We start from the raw sequence: 16,051 nt of genomic DNA, 5'->3' as shown, positions 1-16,051 counted from the left end.
ATCTTCTCACCCCAACTAAATTACGAAGTCCTACAGAAAAACGTTATGTGTTCCATCTTTGAACTTTCTGACTTTATCACCAGGAATTCCTTAGGGATTCCTCCTCGGAATGAAAATTAAATAGCACCAGTTAGCAAAGTCGTTATTTAGGTATGTTTATATGTGGGCTTTAATTGTATTACTTATTAAGACCTTTACATTATGTACCATGGCATTTATTGACTTAGACCTAAACAGCCTGAATCTTTTGAAAGTAACTTCCCTCAGATTAAATTCTGCTCATTTCATATTTATTTAAAGTAACTACCTCTTTTATTAAACTTTGATTGTATTTTGTGCTTTTATAGCCATGTAAATAATCAGGATTTAGAAATAAACATATTGATACATATTATTGAAATACTCTAGGAGTTCAGAATTTTAATAAATGTTGATTATTTTTATATCCCATTGACAGGTTTTAGACTAATACAGACATGTTTATTTTGAAAAAATAATGAATACTGATATGCTGAAAATAAATAAATTAAAAAATATTTTAAGACATTCATTTTAATGAATGATTTTCTTTCATTCATCTAAGATAACACAGAGTTCCTTCCCTGGTAGTAAATCCACAGAATAGTAAAAGGGAAAAGTGAGGGGAAGAGATTCAGATATATTAGATCTTGACCTAAGTTGTTGTGATTCAGAATACTTTTTAAAATGTATTTTGAATTAAAGAAGAACAGCTCTGGAGCTAACCTTCTTAAAACAACTTCTGGTACGATATGACAATGTTTTATAATTTAGTGTAACACTTGAATGTCCTAACCAGGACAGCGTGAGAAGCAGAATTTTGTCCTCACGAGTATTTGCTTTCCTGGCATCTCTTGAAGGTCAGAGCATAGACTGGAGTGCATAGCATCACACTACTGATCAGCAACAAAGAGTCTTGCACTGTTCTGGAAACCAGTGTAACAATGTCTGCTTGAAGAGGTTGTCTGCATTTCCAAATGTAAATTTTACAGAAGAGCAAACGCGGTGTTCACAATACCTCATCTGACAGATTGCGTAAGGCACCGAAGTTAGAAAATCCCTAGTGCCTGCTGCATTTTCTAAACTATTCATTAATTTGTTTTGTTGATTTTTGGCATGAGAGAACAAAAAAGATGGGACCCACAGTATCTGTTCTAATATTCTTTTATATTTGTAAATAAAATACTTGGGAATGGCCCTTGAGGAGAATAATAAATGCTTTTACGATATTGTTTTGTACAACTGGGTGTTACACATGATGTAGCTTAGAAAGTATATCACTTTCATGCTCACCTGCATAAATTGCATGAATTCTTGGGCAACACATAATCTTCATTGCTTTTAGACTCTGCTAAATTCTGGAAAGATCCTTTGTTTAGCTAAAATTAATAACACTTGAGAATAATATCTCTTCTTCAAATATAACTTCAGTGTGCTATGTTAAAACAAAATTTAGCTTAAATATTATGTGAGTCACTTGTCAAACCATTTAAAAATTCAAGAGTTTAACTTTATTTGAGAATATGCTTTTAGGTACTTTAAATATAATATGTGAATCAATTTTCCAAAAAAAAAAAGAATTCTCATCTTTCTCTCCAAGGTGTCAATCCTCAGAAACTGTAGGATATTGATGTCTAGTTTTTCTTTCCTGGAAAAGGAAATGAGTATTTTCAGATACATAGATATATAACTATGATAGTTATATATCATAGATATATAACCTAGATACAAAAAGGGGGGCGCCTGGGTGGCTCAGTGGGTTGGGGCCTCTGCCTTCAGCTCGGGTCGTGGTCCCAGGGTCCTGGGATCGAGCCCCGCAATGGGCTCTCTGCCCGGTGGGGAGCCTGCTTCCCCCTCTCTCTCTCTGCTTGCTGCTCTGCCTACTTGTGATCTCTGACAAAGAGATAAATAAAATCTTTAAAAAAAAAGCATATATATTATATGCATGTGTACATGTATTTGGATATATGCATAAATATGAAACAAACATTTTGTAGATTATTTTGCTTAAAACCACTCATCTTACGATTTTAATTTTGCATGTTAATCTTAATGAGATAATTATAAGTAAGAGAAAAGTAAATATCAAAAGAAGGCTATATTAAAATTAGCTTCTCTCTGGGGTGCCTGGGTGGCTCAGTGGTTAAGCGCCTGCCTTCCACTCAGGTCATGATCCCAGGGTCTTGGGATCCAGCCCCATGTGAGGATCCCTGCTCAGCAGGAAGCCTGCTTCTCCCTCTCCCACTTCCCCTGCTGGTGTTCCCTCTCTCACTGTCTCTGTCTCTGTCAAATAAATAAATAAAATCTTAAAAAAATGAAATAAAATAAAATTAGCTTCTCAGTATTGAGACAGAACTGTAAATTCATTGTGACAAAGAATAAAAGGGCTCCTCTGGACAGCTTACACAGCAACCCCCAGTAGTCATTATTTTATGAGGCTGAAAGTCTAGGTTTCCCTAGGTTTCTATAGTCTAAACTAAAACCACAGATTTTAGAAGGGAATGTGACAGAGACACCAGCCTCTTTAAAATGTAGCCACATAGTTATAATTTACAGACATTATTTTCCATGACATGGGTATAATTTTTGACCACGAATTAATCCTTTTAACTATTTTGATACTATCGTGTCCTCATCAATATCGGGGGTATCATCTTCAAAAATGGAGGACTCAAATTTTAAAAATATATAAAATGTATCTATACCTTTTTTTTCCATGTAGAATACTAGTTGGCAACTGATAGTTCTTCTGGGATAGCATTTCAAGTCATGAATGGACTTAAGTTTTTCCCTTCAGCAAAATTCTCCATTTGTAGTTAGAGCATGTGCCCTAAGGTGACAAACACTGATCATGCATTAAGCAAGTCAAAACTGGTACTCTTGTCAAGACAAGGGAAATACCCAGTCCCTGCCCATGCCAGCCGTCCTCTCTGACCTCAGGTGAGGAGCCCTGAGAAACACTTGTAAAGTCCAAAACCCAGACCTTATCTTAGGACTAAAAAATCCTTCCCCTCCCCGCACACCTCATTGCCACACCAGAAGGGGCCTCATTATGGCAATTCTTTTGACCCAACACATCATGTCTGGCTATGAAGAAAAAAATAACAAGAAAGGAGAAAAGTTAGAACCATATAAAACGCACAATTAGAATAAGACAATGCAGAAAAAGAGTAGAAGACAAAATAAGAACAAAGATCAAGGGCAACAAACAGAAAACGGTAACAAATATGGCAGATATTAATACAGCTTTATCAACAATCACTTTGAACATCATCAGTCTAAAAAGAAATTATCAGAATGGATCCAAAAACAAGATCCAACTATATGTTTTGAAAAAGAAACCCACTCTAAATATAAATACAAAGATTAACAATAAATGGATATTGAAAAATATACCATGCTAACATTAATCAAAAAATATAATTTGAGGGGCGCCTGGGTGGCTCAGTGGGTTCAGGCCTCTGCCTTCGGCTCAGGTTATGATCTCGGGTTCCTGGGATTGAGCCCCGTATCAGGCTCTCTGCTCCGCGGGGAGCCTGCCGCCTCTCTCTCTGCCTGCCTCACTGCCTACTTGTGATCTCTGTCAAATAAATAAAATTTTAAAAGAAAAAAACATATATATATAATTTGAAAATTCATTAAAAATATAACACACTAACATTAATTTTAAAAGGGGGTAGCTATTTTAATTTAGACAAAGAAGACTTCAAAGCAAGGAAGATTATTAGGGATAAAGAAAGTCATTACATATTGATACATTGGTCAATCCTACAAGAAGCCATAACAATCTTTAGTGTGTGTGTGCACTGAAAATAGCATCAAACCACTGAGTCAAAAATTGACAGAACAACAAAGAGAAATAGATGCATCCACTATCATAGGTGGAGTCTTCAGTACCCCTTCCTCACAAAGGGACAGGTCCAGCAGGCAGAAAATCAGTAAGGACCCTGCTGAACGCAACAGCACCGTCAGTCAACCGGAAATAGTGGACATCTATAGACAACACCAACAAACAACAGAACACATTCTTCCAACTCACGTGGAACATTCAATGAAGATACACCACATTCTGGGCCACAAAACATATCTACACGAATATAAAAGAATAGAAATCGTACAATGTCTTCAATGAGACCACAATGGAATTAAACTGGAAATCAGTGATGGCAAGGTAGCTGGAAAATCCCCAATGTGTGGAGATTAAACAGCACAGTTTTAATCAATACGTGAGTCCAAAAAGAAACCTCAAGAGAGATTTTTAAATCTTTGAACTAAGTGAAAATGAGAGCGAACCTGTCAAATCTTTTTATCAGAAGAAATAACATTCAGCATGTTGACAAGTAGATTTAAGAAAAATTCATTCGTGCAATGGTATTATTGCACTGAGTTTGCGATCTAGTTGAGAGAGTAGACATTTGCCCATCTCTCTGGACTGTGGAGAAAAAGAAATGGTGCACAAGCTATAGCAGAGGAACTTGTTCCCGTAGACAGTTTGGAGCTAGAATAAGTAAGTTTATTAAATACTTATTAATTGCCAAATGATGGAAGAATTGCTAACCTGGGTGCATGAATCATGGATGGGCCTTGGTGAGAGAGCGGGGTGAGGTCATAGAGGGTACATAGGCTTAGGAACACTATGTGCATTTTTCTGGGAAGCAGGTCCATGGCTTATATTTATGACCCCAAATTTTCTAGTCACTTTTTCTGCCAGTCAACTGGTGTCCATTGCATTGTGACTCTCGTCCCACCAAAAACGTGCACAATGGATGGGAATTAGGAGAAGAGAGATACTGAATCCAATGAGAATTTAACGAAAGAGTACTGAGAATCTTCTGGGTGCCACCCTAATTCTTATTGGCAGAAGATACAATTTTCATAAAAACACAGAGTCCTTGCTTTTGTGGAGGTTATTCTACATAATTTTTAGACTATTTTAAGATTCAGCAAACAAGGACCAAAACTGAGGGCGGAGGAGAAGACATACTTGCGTTCTTGCTTGTATTTGGTTACAGTTAATGGGAAGAGGGTAGAAATACTCGGTGGGAAGTGGTTTAAGAGAGGAATACCTGATCATTTTGTTTCAGCACTCCGGTACACAGCATCTCCTATAACACTAAGTGAAAAATATTTTTCTTTCAAGGTAACGGAACTGCACAACATCAAAAATATAACCAGACTGCCTCGAGAGACAAAGAAGCACGCCGTGGCAATTATCTTTCATGATGAAACGTCAAAGACATTTGCCTGTGAGTCAGGTAAGCAATTATAGCCCAGTCTACAGCTTGTGGAAATTGAACTACTTCCGAGACAATGGCCCAGATGGATGAAGTCATACCCCTGAATAGGGAGGCTTCTTGTGATAAGACTGTGCTATGGAAGACTGTAGGGAGAAGCTCAACGTATTGATTTCTACAGATGTTTGGGGTGCTTGTTTATTATCTGTCTGTGTCTGGATTTTGCTCCCAGGTGGTCGGAGGACTCTTGAGGTTTCTATTCAAGCTTGAAGAATTAAGTAAACAGTTCCTGGGAGATATTGTTAGGGCGAGATTGTGACTTGTATTCTGGTTCCTGCCGGGTGCAGCTGTAGGGATTTGGTGGGAAAATAAGAACACCGCCATGCAGAGGTGTGGGGCAAAGCACAGCTGAAGTCCCCAGACATCCCAAAACCGAACTCTGAGCAATTGGTTGCTTTCATGGGTTCTCAGTACTACAAGGAAATACATTTCCGACTGAATTTTCCCATCCCCGCTCCTAAAACACTCTGACATCGCTGAGACGTATGGCAGCTTAGAGTTTGAACCTGCAGTGTTTTTCATTTTGAAATCCCCGTGCTATGCAATGTATTAGCTGGCTTATTATAGCTTTTTAAAGATCTTGCTCAATGAAATGGCGCATTCGTTTTATAATGGATGGAAGCGAAAAGCACGAAGGGTTTGAAAGATGCGGATTTAAAATTATAGTGAAGTCTTTGGTAGAAGCCTTACTGGGTTGTTTTGTTTTGTTTTGTTTTGTTTTTAAAGAAAATAAAGCTTCTGGATTTATACTTAAAGTTTATAGGTGTAATTAATACCAGGTTCTATTATTCTAAAACTGATAATGTCACCTTGCCTAAATGAAACTGTTCACAGCTCCTCACCTACATTTTTCTTAGTTTTGCTAAACTGAGTTGGAATTTTTCAATATGTCTTTCCTTGGAAGCCTTTCATCCCTTTTGCCATACTTCTCTTCGCTCTTCATCTGGCTTCATTTCATCATTTAAAATTGACTTTTGGCACCGCACAGAAGTCTGTTAACTGGTGATATCACTTCCATTTCGTAATAGAACCCGTCCCAACCTTGCTGGTAGCATTTGTTAACATCCAACAGTATTTGTGCCTTCTTGTTCACTGTCTTAAAACTGTCTCACAACTTCACTTTGCTCTGAGCTCTTAGATAATGTCTCATATGAAAACTAACAACCAGAAAATTGGTTTTCCAAAAAAGATAAAAGATAATTTTCACTCTTGTTTGTGTACTTCAATTTTCACTACTGCCTTACAGTTTTGAAATTATACTGAGCCATGTGGTGGGTACGTACGCAACACTGTAGTCCGTTATTTCAGATAAGAATGATACTGAATTATGTTTCTGAAACGCAGATGCAGAGTTGTACCCCACATATCTAACACTGGAAGCTTTTTAAGATTATAAGATTTTATATATTTATTTATTGTGGTGGTGGTGGTTTCATGGCTCATGTAAGATTTTGGAGAAACAAAGACTCCTACCCTAAAACAAAATGGCTTTAATTTCCAAGAGAAGAATTTCGAGACAGTGAAGCTGAAGCTAGACCCAAATGTAAAAATAAAAGAATGTGTTTATTTGAATTCCTGGCAGAGTTTTCAATTCATTTGAATTATGACTTATTTGGATTATTTGTTTTTTAAATCACTTTTGTGTATGTAGATGTAGCAGTCTGCTTGAAGCTAGTAGTAAAAATGTTTAAGAAACAATGGCACAATTTTATTAAATTTTCTTAACTTCACGGCACATGACAATGGAAAAAAAGAAAGGACTTGAAAAACATAAACGGGGAATGAGTACTTCTTCTAGCAAATTATATTTTTTAGATTGATGTTAAGATCAATAGTCCATGTCTGCTGATAAAACGGCAGAATCATTTGGAAAAAAGACTCCCAACTGCAAAGCAGTCACAGATGTGAAAATCAAAACAGCAATACAGTTAAAGCCAAAATTAAAAGGAGCTCTCATATTTATTTCTAATGCGAATGCAGGTCAAAGTGTGTTCTCATGATAGCTAGTGAGTATGTGAATTGCCTCAATTATTATTTTCAAGAAAACTGGCAGCTACTATTAAACAAGTATGCATCCCCTTGACTGAGTGAGTGTCTTTGGGAAAATATCCTGTAGAAACATACATACCAGCACATGAGGTCATAGGTTTAAGCAAATTGTGTGTAATGACAACAAAATTGGGAACAAATGAATGGCTATCAAGAAAATACTTGAACAAATTATGGTGCATTGTTATCACGAAATATTATGCAATCCCTAGAAAGAATTCTAATTAAGCCAATTAACTGGAAGACATTTCTATGAATTTTGGTACTTCAAGCAAAACAAACCGACAGAGAACTGTATACTGAATAATCACATTTGTAAAAGAAACGACGAGAGACATAGCATGTGTTTTACCAAGAGTTACCTGGGGTAAGAGGGAATAATAAGGAGGTGGGTGGAAAAGGAAGCTGGGGAAAAAATGCAATAGTGAAAAGGGAAGAGAAAAGAAAATGAACAGAAGAAAATACCCAGCATATAAACTGTCCCACTTACATGAAATTATGTGTATGTGATTGTGTGAATGAATATATCCAGTTTTTTAAAGCCAGTCAGTCATCAGAGAAATGCAAATTAAAACCACAGAATATCACTATGCACATATCAGAATGGCTAAAATTTTTTAAAAAGTAAGACCACCAAATTCTTGTGAGGTCTCAGAGAAACTAGATCCCTCTTGTGCTGCTGACTGAAACTTAAAATGATACAGACACTCTGGAAAGTGGTTAGCAGACTTTTATAAAATTAAACATGTCATTATTACACAATCCAGCAATTGCATTCTTGGATATTTAGCTTAGAAAAAATGGAAATTTATATTCATACATACACATACACACATACAAAAAGTACTCATAATAGCTTTTGCTCACAATAGACCCAAACTGGAAAGAACCCAGATGTCTTTTAATAAACTCTGGTATACTCACATACCATGAAATTGTCCTCAGCCATAAAAAGGAACAAATTATTGATAAAAGCAGCAGCCTGGATGAATCTTGACTGAATTATGTCAAGGGGGAAAAAGCAATCCAGTATGGAATTTCCTCAAAAATTAAAAATAGAGCTACCCTATGACCCTGCAGTTGCACTACTGAGTATTTACCCCAAAGATACTGATGTAGGGAAAAGAAGGATCATATATACCCCAGTGTTCATAGCAGCAATGTCTACAATTTCCAAACTGTGAAAAGAGCCAAGATGTCCTTCAACAGACGAATGGATAAGAAGATATGGTCCATATATACAATGGAATATTACTCAGCCATCAGAAAGGATGAATACCCAGCTTTTGTATCAACATGGACAGGACTGGGGGAGATGATGCTGAGGGAAATAAGTCAAGCAGAGAGAGTCAATCATCATATTGTTTCACTTATTTGTGGGCATAAAGAAAAACACGGAGGACATTGGGAGAGGGGGAAGAGAAGGGAGTTGGGGGAAATCAGAGGGGGAGACAAACCATGAGACACTGTGGACTCTGAGAAACAAACTGAGGGGTTTGTTTGACTTGGGGGGTTGGGTGAGCCTGGTGGTGGGTGTTAAGGAGGGCATATGCTGCATGGAGCACTGGGTGTGGTGCATAAGCAATGAATCTTGGAACCCTGAAAAAATTAAATTAAATTTTTTAAAAAGCCAATCCCAAAAGATGTATTTTGTGATTCCACTGATGTAACATCCATGAAATGATAAATTTTAGAGATGAAGGACACTTTAGCTGTCAGAGGTGATGAATGGGATTGGGGGTTTGGAGTCCCAGAGGGATATATGGTCATAAAAGTTATATGAACTTATATTGGCACTGAACAGTTAACTTGATTGTAATGGTGCATAAACAAACTTATGCAGGTGACAAGTTGTATAGAAGTTAGTACAAGTAAAACTGTGGAAATTGGAACAAGATCAGTACCCTATCAATATCAGTATCTTGGTTATGATATTATACTAGCATTTTGCAAAATATCACCTTTGGGGGGAAGTGGGCAAAGTTTAGACAGAATTTCTCTGTAATATTTCTTACTACTGCATGTGAATATACAATTATCTCAGAAAACCTTGCAGTAAAAAATACATCTAGACTATCTTGAAGGCCATCTGTAATATGTATTTTTTAAGTTAAAAGACAGGGTAGGGAGGGACTTGCAGGAAGAAAAAAGTGTTTGGCTTATTCTAATATGATAAACAGAAACTGACATCAGTTAAGGACAATGAAAATAATCCTAGATGTGTGCCTTTGTAGCTTGTGTATGTTTTATGAGCACAAAGACACATGGGCAAGGGTATACATACATGTGCTTCTTCTAACACAGACTCCTTGCATGAGCTCCTCTCCAGCCTGCTATGCCACCTGCACACACACATCTCCCAACCACTTCCCCACTGGCTTCTGTTTGGCACCATATGTCATGCCTCTTCGTACCTCTGCCCTCCACACACAGAACCCTGACCTCAGACCTCACATACCCTGTTCACAATCTCTGTCAGATTTAAGCTCAATGAAGACATGACCATATTTTCTTTCTCACCTCAGAAAGCCAGCAAACACAAATTTTGGCCTCAAAATTTGTTGAATTAATGAAATAATAAATGAGTAAAAATTTGTATTTAAGTTTTGTTATAATGATATATTTATCATTCAGCTTTTCCTAGGAGATCGTTTTTCGAAAAATGAGTTTTAGAGGCTAATTTGGCAGCATGGGGAAAATTGTTTAAATTGCCAAGTAACAGATTGTTGTGTGTTTGTGATGGTGTGTGGGGGAGTAAGTGATCATTATGCTGTGTGTGTGTGTGTGTGTGTGTGTGTGTATGCATTTCCATGGCCTGCCAGGTCTGCTGCAATAACTTTCTGAGTAGGATATTGTGGAACACAAATAAGAATTTCTGGAGTTTGTCTCTTACTTGAAAAGAGACCCATTGGTCCTCTTTTTGAATATGTTCCAATCTCAAGTCAATGCCTAGAAAATGAAGGAGCAGATGGCTTAGATGTTGGAAACCTAGAATCTGCCTAATAGATTCTGCTTACCTTCATTAAGGAAAAGAAAAAAAGGAAAAAGAGCTCAACGATGTCAGTTTAGCAATACCTTAGAAATACCTTAGAAATACTCCAGACAACCACAATAAAGTGAACATTGTAATAAAGTGAGTCAAATGAATTTTGTAGGTTCCCAGTGTAAATAAAAGGTATGTTTATACTACCCTGTAATCTATTAAACGTTCAATGGCATTATGATTTTTAAAAATTTACATATTTTAATTTAAAAATAGTTCATTGGTAAAAAATACCAACCATCATCGAACTTTCAGGGAGTCATAATCTTTCTGCGGATGGAGCATCTAGCCTCGGTGTGGACTGATCAGGGTGGTAATTGATGAAGGTTGGAGTGCCTGTGGCAGTTTCTTGAAAGAAGATGATGAAGTTGGCCACATCAATTGACTCTTCATTTCACAAACAATTTCTCTGCATCATGCAATGCTGTTTGGTAGCATTTTACCCACAGTAGAACTTCTTTCAAAACTGGACTCAATTCCCTCCAAACCTGGCTCTGCTTTATCACTACGTTTATGGGGAGTTTTCTAAATCCTTTGCTGTTATTTCAACAATCTCCACGGCATCTTCAGCAGTAGATTCCGTATCAATAAACCACTTTCTTTGCTCATCCGTAAGAAGTCAGTCCTTACCCATTAAACGTTTACCGAGATTGTAGCAATCCATTCACATCTTCAGGCTCCACTTCTGATTCTACTTCTCTTGCTATTTCTGCCACATCTGCAGGTTATCCATGAGGGTTGGAATCAACTTCTTCCAAAGTCCTGTTTTTTTGATACTTGGACCTCTTCCCATGAATTTTGCATGTTCTTACTGACATCCAGAATGGTAGATTCTTTCCAGATTTTCAGTTGACCTTGCCCAGATCCATCAAAGGAGCCACTACCTATGGCAGCTGTAGCCAAAATGACTCCTTGATCCATGAGCTGCAGAATGGACGTTGTGGTAGAAAGCATGGAAACAACATCGATCTCACTGTACATCTCAGTCACAGCTCTTGAGTGACCAGGTGCATTGTCAATAGCAGTAATACTTTGAAAGAAATCCTATTTTCTGAGCAGTAGGTCTTAACAATGGGCTTAAAAATATTCAGTAAGCCATGTTGTACACAGATGTGTCATCACCCAGGCTTTATTGTTCCAATTACAGAAGTTGGGTGCAATAGATTTAGCATAATTCTTAAGGACCCTAGGACTTTCAGAATGACCACTGAGCACTGGCTTCAACTTAAAGTCACTGGCTACATTACCTCCTAACAAGTCTGTCCCTTGGATTTTTAAAGCCAAGCATTGACTTCTCCTCTCTAGCTATGGAAGTCCTAGATGACATCTTCTTCCAGTATAAGGCTATTTCTATCTATACTGAAAGTCTGTTGTTTAATTTAGCCACCTTCATGAAATAGCTTAGGTGGATCTTCTTTTTCTCCTTTCTCCTTTGCAGTCACATATTGGCTGACTTCCACAGGAAGCCTAGCTTCTGCCTGTCAGCTTTCGACATACCTTCCTCACTAAGTTTAATCATTTCTAGCTTTTGCTTTAAAACGAGAGATAGGTGACTCTTGCTTTCACTTGAACGTGAGAGGCCGTTAATTAATGGGCCTTATTTCAATATTGTTGTTTCTCAGGGAATAGGGAGGCCAGAGGAGAGAGAGAGAGGGGAACAGCCAGTCAGTGGAGCAGTCAGAACTCGCACACCATGTATCAGTTAAGTTCGCCATCTTGTGTGGGCAGTTTGTGCCATCCACAAACCCAATAATACTGTCAAAGATCATGATCAGGGATCACCATAACAAACATAATAATAACAAAAAAGTTTGAAATACTGCCAGAATTACCAAAATGTGATACTGGACACAAAGTGGGCCAATGCTCTTGGGAAAAAGTTGTCAATAGACTTGTTTGATGCAGGGTGGCCAACGAGCCTTCAGTGTGTGAAAAACTCAACATTGGCTCAGCACAATAAATTGCAGCATATTAGAATGTGGTATACCTTTATATGAAACCTCACCCTCAAATAATTTAGACTTACCTCCAAATAATTTAAGGCAACTTGTATTTAAAGTCTGAACAAGCTGCTTAATTTCCAAAATAATTATTTGAAGCATTGAATTTATTCCATAATACAATGAAGTTATTTTTATTGTTTCTTCCATACAAAATATGTAGTAGAATATTCAGGACTTGAATAAATTCCCCCCTATTAAAAATGAAAAATATTTGAGTAAATCCCAAATCCCAATATGTGCATATATTTATAATTAAATTTTTTAAAATTTTGTGTATTACTTTGTACCCAAAATACCTGGTCATCAATTTGTATACATACTGTATTTCCCAAAATCAATATCCTTATTTCTAAGAGATCATTACTTCCTAAAATAACATCATTTACCCATAACCTTTTGTATTAATCAATAAAATATATTAGTGTCTTCATTATTATTGCTGATTGTTTTAAGAAAGCATTTTTTTAGAGGATTTTCTATATTTTTTTGCTTCTCTTCCTTCAAATGATCTTTCCTCCCAAAAATAAGGTCAAAAGATACACAGTCAAAAATCATTCTTTAATTCAAAATCAAAGGTAATAGCAATGATTGAAGTCTTTATTTTGATTAACACTTTTGTTAGATAGGCAATTAAAAAACCTGTTTTGGCTCTCACCTCTGGCACACAACCTATAAACATAAATGAACTTATGCTTCTGTGTTACAGATTTAGACACTAGACAAAGAGACTGTTCTTGGAGTTAGGTGAATAGAACCCACTATAAAGTCCAATCATTTTTCATGAATATTATAATGAAGAAAAAGTGTGTGTATGATTTCACCAAGTGTTTTTTATTTGATTTTTAAAAAACATTTCTATTTTCCAATTAGAAAATCCTTTTGTATTACATGAATTATTTAATGTTTGAAGATTTGAACTTATGTTTAAAAATGAAGGAAAAGTCCCTCATATAAAGGTTCTATTTTTTTTTAAAGATTTGTTTATTTATTAGAAAGAGAGAGCGCATGAGCGTGTGCATGTGCACAAGCAAGAAAAGGGCAGAGGAAAAGGGAGAAGCCAGGGCTTCAAAAAAGGGCTCGATCCCAGGACCCAGGGATCACAACCTGAGCCAAAGGCAGACACTTAACCGACTAAGCCACCCAGGTGCCCCTAAAGGGGCACCTCAAATAAGAGAGGTACTCACCTCAATTGTTCAACTTTTCTCACATTTGTGGTAATAAAGCTAATTTAGTAGAAGCCAGCAAAACAACTGGCAGATTTTGATAATTGTTCAGCCATATAGTCAAATATGACTTTAAATTGTTGGAAGTTTGATTTATAGAACCCAAAGTAACAGAAGATGTATATCCATACAAAGGACAAAATCAGATTTATCACATTTAAGAAGTCAAATTTGTGTGACGTTAAAAAAATATTCACTGCTGCTGCTCAGAGTTACATGGTCTGTGGATAAACATAATACTTCAGTTTCAAGTGATGTCAGCCTAGCACTTTTTATGAGCAGTCCATTTACTTTGGGGATAATGGGAGACATTTCTGTTTACTGATTGTTCAATACAAAGGACAACTTGAATGAAGTTGGAACAACTTCTATTTCTAGCTGACTCAGTCACTGTGGAATAGAATGGCTGGCTTATAACCATCTGGTTCTTAGCTCTCCTGCTAAGAGATTTGGAAGAAATCATTTAAAAGAACAGCATCTAGTGGCCTTGTGTGATCTGAAATGTGTTAGGATTTTGAAGCTATTTCTTTAGAGAAAGTGACGTGCTGTGTAGCACTGACAGTGTAATGAAACTAAATTTTTAATGTTCTTTGGAGACTCACATTGAATATAAATACCAAACCTTAAGTTGCACACTGGCATAAAAAGACTCAATTAATCTGGTAAAATTTGGGCATGGTTTTATAAAATTGGCATGTTAAACAAATAGGAGACAGAAATGATTTGAGTGGCATTTTATGACTTTGTCCCCTTGCACTGTCCAGATGCTAATGTATAATACAGGTGACTGAAATGGTCTGTGGATTTAATGGAGAACAGTCCCTACCTGGGCACCAGAATCATGGCTGAGCCGTTTACCACTCACGATGAATGTGGCAGTGCACCAAACCGGAAAGAGGTTCTCTGATCTGGGGCCTTGGAAACAACGAGGAATTGATTCACTGTAAAAAAAAAAAAAATGAATAAGCTCAAGTGCAATTAATTTGAGGGTTGACCATTAAATGTAACACATCTAATACTCATGGATCCTGATTTAATCACTCACTAAAGACAGAAAAGCTCTGGAAATTAATGTCCGGAGAATAAAATCTATACAAGTCCTGGGGGATCTCTTTAGGCTCCAGTTCCAGTGGTTTGCTGTCTCAGCTTGACCCTGTCCTCCTTTGGATCCCTGCCTTTGAACTTCGTGAGCAGTGAAAGGAGCTACAGCTTATCGGCCCCACTCCGCCCTCCCGTCTAACACGCTGCCCGCTGCCGCCGTGTGATTCTCTGCCCATCATTTTACACAATGAAGCACTTGAAAACTCTCGTGCCCCTTCTATGAGCCAACGAAGGTTTTCCCCAAAAAGTCAATGAAATTCCAGAAAGTACCTTAGAACTGGCTACTATCTGTGCAAGAATTTACCAAATACTTTTCAAGTTTTATGAACCATTAACAGACAGCGTCAGCTGGGAAATAGATAGGGAGGTGCCATTGTCATCCCCTGTCCTGTGCATTAAGAAAATGTTACTCTTGCTTTGTTTTCAGAATTTACATAAAGAATATTACCTTTGATGTGTCACTCTAAAATTGTACCATATGCCACTCTGTTATACAGAACTGTTCTTTTCTCAGAAATCAAACCATCTATAATTGGGTGCCAGACTTTTTGAAATCTCTGAAGCATAAAAACGATTTGAATATTTTTATGTGGAAAAAAAAACACTTTTAATTTGAATTAGGATTTTAAAATTGAGTATGTTTCTTAAAGTGACAAATCACTCAAAAACTAACAAAACTATGTAAGATTTTTCTATTTAAGCTTTCTAGAATTATTTTAAATGATTAATATTCAATAGTGCCTTAGGTCTCAAGGCTGAATTTTTTCTTTTTAACCAATCTTGTCCTTTTTATAGCCATGTATTTGTAAAAGATTCACTACACACAGATTAGGGAGAGGTATTAATACAAAAACCAGGGTAATCTAATAAAAAGAGCTTGTGCTCTTTTTATTACGATATGTTCCGGTTCCAACTCTTTTTACTTTACTTGGAAATAGGATGTTTGCAGACGTGGTCATGTCAAGATGAGGCCATAGTTTAGCAGAGTTGGCTTTACATCCAATGACTGGTGTTTTTATTAGAGAAAAGTGGGTGAGATTCGGCTGTGGAGATACAGAGGAAACAGAGGGAAGCACGCCAGGTGAAGATGAAGGCAGAGATGGAAAGAAGCAGCCAAAAGCAGGGAATGCCAGGGGTTGCCAACAGGACAGGAAACGGGGGATGGGCATGGCCCTGTTCTCCCTCACAACCTCCGGAAGAAACCAGCTCGGCTGGCAGCTTGATGCCAGCCTATCCAACTGTTGAGAATAAATTGCTGTTGTTTTAAACCACCAAGTCTGTGATAATTCATGATGCCAGTCCCAGTACTAGCACGTGACT

The 16,051-nt window shown here is 37.1% G+C and overlaps 1 protein-coding gene across 1 annotated transcript in view; it reads left to right on the top strand.

The window, feature by feature from the left end:
• The window catches only part of DOK6 (docking protein 6), a 376,586-nt gene that overhangs the window by 129,543 nt on the left and 230,992 nt on the right, over nt 1–16,051 (top strand). Inside the window, exon 3 of the mRNA XM_032309552.1 lies at nt 5,159–5,273. Coding sequence (XP_032165443.1) covers nt 5,159–5,273 — 115 coding nt within the window. The remainder of the gene's footprint in view (nt 1–5,158; nt 5,274–16,051) is intronic.

The sequence above is a fragment of the Mustela erminea genome, chromosome 13 (genome assembly GCF_009829155.1).
Source record: "Mustela erminea isolate mMusErm1 chromosome 13, mMusErm1.Pri, whole genome shotgun sequence".
Taxonomy (NCBI): Eukaryota; Metazoa; Chordata; class Mammalia; order Carnivora; family Mustelidae; genus Mustela; species Mustela erminea.
Note: the sequence above shows the minus strand (reverse complement) of the source record. Positions and strands in the feature narration are given on the sequence as shown.